We start from the raw sequence: 6,946 nt of genomic DNA, 5'->3' as shown, positions 1-6,946 counted from the left end.
ATCACACTGGCTCAGAAGAATAAATACCTTTTTCCATTACACATCAGGTATGTTAAGTGTCTTCAAACAATAGTTTCTTACATATCTTACATGTCACAAATGCACAGAAAGTTTTATTGATGTGTTTGGGTTGTGTGTTACTGAGTAAATATTGGGCCTACAGATATTTTAGAGATCTTGGCTTCTAAGGAGCTCATCTGTAGAACAGCTTGGCAAATTTTGAGCAAATACAGACAAATCAGCTCTGAGCAGCAAAAAAAAAAGCTGAACCGTGTCTAAGTACAATAAATTCAAGAAAGATAAGAAGTCTAACTTGCTTCCAACTCCCCCACTCTTGCTGAAAGCATGTTAGTGAAAAAAATACTAAGTAAAAAGCTTCCAAGTGCTTGACCTATGTCATGTTAACTAAAAGCTGTGCTAGTGTTTCAGTCTGCTTTGCAGGTTACATGTGTGAAGTGGAGGCTCTGGGGCTACAGCAAAGCATGGAAATAAACGTGGTGCTTGGTTCTGTGGAGGAGAAAGCAGAGGTACTGCTCGTTCACACAGGTGTGGAGCTGGTGCTGGTGGATGTGGCAGCAGAAGGAAGGCAGGCAGAACAATGACTTCCAGCCTCCACAGCTTCACGCTGTGGTGCAATTACTACATACAACTTATCAAAAGGGTTTAGGAAAGGCTTTAACCAAATAAACTAATCAATTCATCTATCTTTTTCCCCTTAAACAAGTGAATGTTTCAAATTTGTTCACTAGACCAAGATTACACAGAACTCAATCAGTGTTCATAGGAGTTACAGTACAACCACCTTTATGGAACCATAGTACAACAACTTAAACCGACTGGTAGTCTTGAATATGTAATACATCCTTAGGAGTAACTAGTATAAAAAGTATCAACATCAGTGGTTTGAATATAAAAATTTATTTAAAGTCAGAGTATGCAACAAATAAAACCTACAGAAAACAGATTTTCCCATCACAATCTGTTGCTTACCAAATAATATTGTGAAAACACATTCCTTCAGTCATTATAAAGTTCTTAAAATACAAAAGAAATTAAATTTTGTAAGAAAGTCTAGTAGACCAGAGACTGTTTCTTCCAGGGTGTTTTGCAGAAGGCTATCCTTCAATACATCCCACGCCATCCTCCTCCACCCATACTGCCTTGCCCATAGTATCCTCCACTATTTCCACTGCCACGACCTGCAAACAATTGACACAAGGTCATGCATACATACCTTGAAAAAAGAAAAAAATGGGATGGGTAATACAGCAGATGACAACTTCCACTAATGCTACTCCAGCACCACTCCCTTAACCAGCAGCTGATGCAGCAGCACAGTGTGTGAAGCCCCGAGTGCTTCACAGTTTAAATGATTTCCTTCCCTCCTTCCTTTCTCCCAGCCCAAAGCCCACCCCCCTTCCCCCGGGTCTGCCAGCAGACAGACAGGAGCCACCCTGTCCCAGCAAAGAGGGGGAACAGAGCTCACTTACTGTATCCGCCCAAGCCGTCGGGAGTTCCGTATCCGCCGCTGTAATTGCTGCCCATCCCCATCCTACCAACGGAGCCGTAACCTTGATCTGCGGAGCCAAAAGGGCACCATTACAAGCTTGGAACTCATGAGACCTGGCAAAACATCAGCTAAGAGTGCAATCCACACGTACCCATTCCATCTCTGCCGTAGCCTCCCATTCCAGAGCCACCTCCAGCAGTGGAATTCAGGAATAGTTCAATGTATCGATGCTCTGCAGGAAGCAAGAAAGCTTTACTTTGTATTTTGTTTCACCAAGCAGACTCAGAGGCACAAAGCAAACATCCCTCCACACAAGCAGCAGAGAGAACAGCACAAGAAGGCGGGTTTGCCACGTGCCAATGGGCAGGAGCTCAGGCTGAACCCTGGATGCCCTGTGGAGCCCTGCCCACGGGTGCCAGGGAACACGACACTCACGCATGTGGTTCTTATCCTTAGACATGGCAGCTACTGCGTCCTCGTGTGTCACAAACTCCACATCTGCCTCTCCTGTAGCTCTTCCATCTGCCCCAATATCAATGTGAACTCTTATAGGGTTCAACGGCGAGAAAAACTAAGAATAAAACAAATCAAAAAAATCACATTAACGTAGAAGTCAAGCCAGGTACTTTTTTCCATCGCTGTGGTTAGTGGAGCACTGCATCAATTAATGTCGTCCTACCACATTAAATTTAATTACTCATTTCCCAATTAGAGGGATAGGGGACCTTCAACATTGGGTCAACCTACACTGACGATCCATTATTACTACACAGCCTCAAGAGCTGCAGTGACAGAGCTTGAGGAGCTTTCTTTGAAAGCAAATATACAAACAACTCCTGCCCACACACACTGCTCTGAGCAATACAATCTTACATGATGCCATCCTGGACAAGAAAAAATCCTGGTTTTTATTTGTCTCTGCTTCTTCAGATTTCTCAAAGCAAGGACACATCCATGGAATTCAAAAAAAGCTACACATTCATCAGACTGCTCTTCCTCACTGCTCCCAATCAAAGCCTGATGTTTGGCCCTTGTCTCACACAGTCGTTAGACTAAACAAAACAATCAAACTGACACAAGAAAAGCATCTCAATTCAAACCAACCGACCCACCCAAAAAAGAAAACAAGCACAAGTTTAAGAATGGAGTTCTTACATATAAATATATATAAGCCTTGTATCCCGACAAAGCTTTTCCCCCTACAAACCCCACATTATGACACAAGAATACATTCCCAAAATCTGCAGATGAAAGAGATCAGGGTGGCAGATAAAAGCTCAAGTAATGGGATACCATCCCCTCCAAACACAGCTCCCTACAGTCTTCACACCCTGCCCCTCCTAAAATAGGCTCAGGTCAACAAATAAATATGCAAACTAAGCAAGCTAAGTTTCACATCTGCTGTTACTTTCGAAACTAAATAAGCTTAAACAAGTTCTGAAAACCTTAAAAAGAGGATACCAAAAGCAGCAACTGTTGTCTCTGCAATACAACTTGTACGGAAACAGAAGAGCCCCAAGTAAAAGGATTAATGTTAAATACAGCTTTGCTGACTGCTCTGGTGATCCCACCTCAGACAGCACCTTTAAAAGCTCATTAACTCTGTGCAACTCACAGAAAGACCGTGACTTTATGGAGCAGACGGAGCAGTCCCTAGTTTTGAGAACTCTAACCCAGCAGAACATGCAAACTCCTGGGAGCAGGAGGCCCTTTTCCCCATGGTACTTACGTTCGCAATATCGTTTTCCGTGGCTCGGAAGGGCAGCCCTCTCATGTGAACAAAATGACCGCCACCATGGAACCCCGACCCTGCATCTCCAGTTCCATAGCCATGTCCTCCCATGCCTATTGGAAAACCCAAACCAAAAAAACCCACACACCTCTAAGATCATGTAAAGCCAAAAGTCATCACTATTGTTTTTCTGAAAGCACTGAATTATACCACTGAACGCTTGATATTTACACTTCCCATGTATCAACCCAAGCCTTAACCAGAAAGCATCCTAAGCCATTTATTTACCCTTTCTTACGAGTCCCCAATTCCCCCCTTTTTAAACAACCTTCTTTCTTTACAAAATAGCACAATGAAGCCATTTTTTGACTTGAAAATACTGTCTTACACTCACAAAATAGCAAAAGCTTTTTAAACAAACTGTTAATTTCTTTTACCTCTCCCATCCCTCATTCTGTCGTCATAGCCGTCGTTTCCATAACCATAGTTATTATAGCCACCATAATCATCAAAGCCACCATACCCTGTGCAAAGGAGAGACAGAAAGGAGCGATTACATTACTGCTCAGAACTCACAGAACCATGCACAACACTCAATTTTGCAGTCTTTAGGCACCCAGCACTTTGCCAACAGCCTCTATGGACTGTTAAACCTGGATTTCTGAACACAGTGCAAAAGTACATTTCTTTTTATATAACAGACTGAAACATGCAAATGAGAGATCATATTCTGCTGAAAGTAGTTTCCTTATTATTTACATTCATCTTAAATAACAAGCCGCATTTTTTGACACACTACGAGTTTTTTTGAGGTCAATACGTCCAACCTAATGGGTGTTGGCAGGTACTGCCATTTCTTGACAAGTATGTCAGAAACATGACACAACAGAACCTCTGTTCATTAGGTAAACATACCACCGTCATATCCACCACCTCCTCGACGCATTCTGTCATACATACTTCCACGCCCAGCTCCATAATAACCCCCTCTTCCTCCTAATGGTCTATCATATGGTCCAGGTCGCTGTTGTCCCATCATTCTTCTTGGCATGTCAGAGAATCCTCTGATTTCGCTCTTACTACTTTTGAAGATTTCAATATATCTAATAAAAAAGGATTTTCAAGGCACCAGTAAGAACACAGGCAGAAGCTGTCTGAATTTCACAAAAGGCCATACTACGTTTTCTATGACTAAAGGTACAAGCCAATGGCAGTGACTAGAGATACCATACAACTTAAGTTTCTCCTCAAAACCGTAAGAATCTTAAGTGTATTCGAAACCCCCACTTTACAGTGGCAAAAGTCACTATGTGAAAATTCTAGCTGTACAAATTAAGCTTAAAACATGTCTTTCCAGTATGAGAAACATACTATTGAAAAACAATGTCTGGCTATAGCAGCATTTATTGCAAATTACCCTACATGAGAACGATTGAAACAATTTTCTGAGTTCAGCAAACTACCCAGAGCAATACTGTCTCCCCCACCCCCCAAATCTACTGTATTTCCCAAATTAACTTAGGATCAGTTATAAAAATTCTTAAAAACAGCCAATTCCCCAATGCTCCCCAACCCCCCAAAAGCATTACTGACCCACAACCCCCAAAAAATAAAGATTTAACACCATCCCAAACTCTCCATCCCCACCTGTGCCCTATTCTTTCCTTGTGTTTCCCCAGAGCATTTTCTGCTATCTCCTTTGAAGCAAACTGCACGAAGGCCTCCCCTGTGCTTCTCCCCTGGTAGTCCAGCGTCAATGTTATCCCATTTGGCACGATTTCCAACCCTTTAACCCAAGGACAAATAACCCCGTCAAGGGGAACAGTGTTAAAGGCTGAAACATTCCCATCTGCAGCAAATACTTAAAGCATATCTAAACAACAACAACGAAAAAGAAAACCACCTTGTTTCCCCCATCACCCAACAATACAAGCCAATGATCTTTCATTAAACATTTATGGATTTAGCCATACTTCTTTTCTTGTTTAGACTATGCAAAAATACAACCACCTAAGTTACATGAAGAAAATATTGCTACCCATCAAGCAGTTTAACTGATCCAAATGCTAACATTCAGGTTACCCCAATATGCAAAATATCTTTACCACCTCGACAAAATTAGATACATTCTCTGTTTTACTACATCTCTGGTTACTCGTGCTTCATTTACAGGGCAAAATTCTTACTTAAGACAAACTAACTTAACACAATCCCTCCCATCCTCCCCATTACCCACTATTAAAAATGTGCAAAACATCGTGTAAAAGACACAAGAAAGCTCTAAAGAAACCCACTACACTTCGTCTATACTAGAGGTACCTTGGAAAAACTGAACAATCTCTTCTTTGCTGCAACCAAATGGCAGGCCCCGGAGTCGTACCACCGTCCCATCATTGGTTGTATCATTGGGCCCATTGTGTTTGCCACTCCAATCCATTTTTTATTTAAATCAAATCCTAGGAAAAACCGAAACAAAAAATAAAGAAAATTGAGATTCCCTCCATGCCTAAGTCCCTTCCTCAAAGGAAATCTGGCGGGTTTTCTCAGACAACAAGCGTCATGGATAACGAGGTTGCTTTCTGTCATGTACGTAACACTGTGCTCCCTGGCAGGCTTGCACACACGGACACCCATCCCAGCGGGATGGAAGCCCGCGCACGGCGATGGTGGGCAGCACGTGGGCAGGCCCGGCACATAAAGCTCGGTATTTACTCAGAGCACATATCACATCCGCTCCGTGAGGCTTTGTAGGGTTTTTTTGGTCTGTTTTGTTTTTTTTTTTGGGGGGGGGAAGGGTGGTTTTTTTTTTATTTTTTGCCTTTTTTAAAGGCAAGACAGTTGAGGAGGGGGCTTCAACTACAAGGCCTTCCTTTGTCTGCCCTCAGCCGGGGGCGGCGAAGGGGGGGTGGGTGTGTGTGAGGGGGGCGTGTGGCGGGGGCACCACCACCGTGCCACAAAGGGAGCCGCGGCGGCCGCCTCGTCAGGCGCGGAGCCCTCACGATGCCGCGTCCCGCCGTGCTGCCGACAGCGCGGCCCTGACCCCCCGCCCGCTCCCCGCCGCCATTTACCGCGCCTCGCCGGCGCGCCCGCCTCCCGCCCGCCCCGCTCCGCTCGGGCCGCGCTGCCCGCCGCGCCCCTCTCGGCCCGCCGGAGCTCAGCTGACCTGTGCTATGCTGTACTGTGCCGCCCGGCCCGCACCCCCTCGGCCGCTCCGGGACCCCCGCCCGCCGCTGTTCCGGGGCCGCCGCCGCCCTCGGCTCCGCCGCTCAAAATGGCGGCCGCGATCGGGAGCGAGGCTCTGCACCGCCCCGCCTCCCCGCCGCCGGCGCGCGCCGGGCCTGGGTACGGCTCCGCGAGGAGCGCAGGGACACCCCCCCCCTCCGTCCGGCCCCCGCAGCCCCCCGGCGGGCCCCGCACGCCTTCCCCCCCCCCCCATCCCGCTCACCGCGAGTCCCTCCGCACCCCGGGATGTGCCCCGGCAGCCGCTCACGCCGGGCAGGACGCGCCTCGTCACTCCCTCACAGGACCGGCCGGCGGGACCCGCACCTGCGCAGCGCCCACGGGCAGCGGAGCGTCCAGGCCGCGCGACTATCGCGATAGCCGCGCCGCGCGCCGCCTCTCCCCTGCCTGGGAGGCACCCGCGCACGCGCGATGGGAGATGGTGGTGGCGGGAGGGCACGTGGCGCATGCGCGGTTCGGAAGAG

At 46.8% G+C, this 6,946-nt stretch overlaps 1 protein-coding gene across 3 annotated transcripts; it reads right to left on the bottom strand.

Moving 5' to 3' along the window:
* Nucleotides 1-902: 902 nt before the first annotated feature.
* HNRNPH3 (heterogeneous nuclear ribonucleoprotein H3) lies at nucleotides 903-6,901 on the bottom strand. Of its 3 annotated transcripts, none has more exons than XM_051800329.1 (10): nucleotides 6,688-6,901; nucleotides 5,562-5,698; nucleotides 4,890-5,028; nucleotides 4,158-4,345; nucleotides 3,680-3,766; nucleotides 3,240-3,355; nucleotides 1,946-2,081; nucleotides 1,662-1,742; nucleotides 1,491-1,577; nucleotides 903-1,234 (listed from the first exon to the last, which is right to left on the bottom strand). In XM_051800329.1, the coding sequence occupies exons 2-10, from the start codon at nucleotides 5,677-5,679 to the stop codon at nucleotides 1,221-1,223; spliced, it is 966 nt and encodes a 321-aa protein (XP_051656289.1). In that variant the 5' UTR covers nucleotides 5,680-5,698; nucleotides 6,688-6,901; the 3' UTR covers nucleotides 903-1,220. The 3 variants fall into 3 exon arrangements, with proteins under 3 accessions (XP_051656289.1, XP_051656288.1, XP_051656287.1); XM_051800328.1 differs by having other exon boundaries at nucleotides 903-1,199; nucleotides 4,203-4,345; XM_051800327.1 differs by having other exon boundaries at nucleotides 903-1,199; nucleotides 6,688-6,900.
* Between the last annotated feature and the right edge of the window lie 45 nt (nucleotides 6,902-6,946).

This window comes from Manacus candei, unplaced genomic scaffold (genome assembly GCF_025592945.1).
Source record: "Manacus candei isolate 608988 ecotype Guabito, Panama unplaced genomic scaffold, ASM2559294v1 h1tg000050l, whole genome shotgun sequence".
In the NCBI taxonomy this organism is placed as follows: domain Eukaryota; kingdom Metazoa; phylum Chordata; class Aves; order Passeriformes; family Pipridae; genus Manacus; species Manacus candei.
Note: the sequence above shows the minus strand (reverse complement) of the source record. Positions and strands in the feature narration are given on the sequence as shown.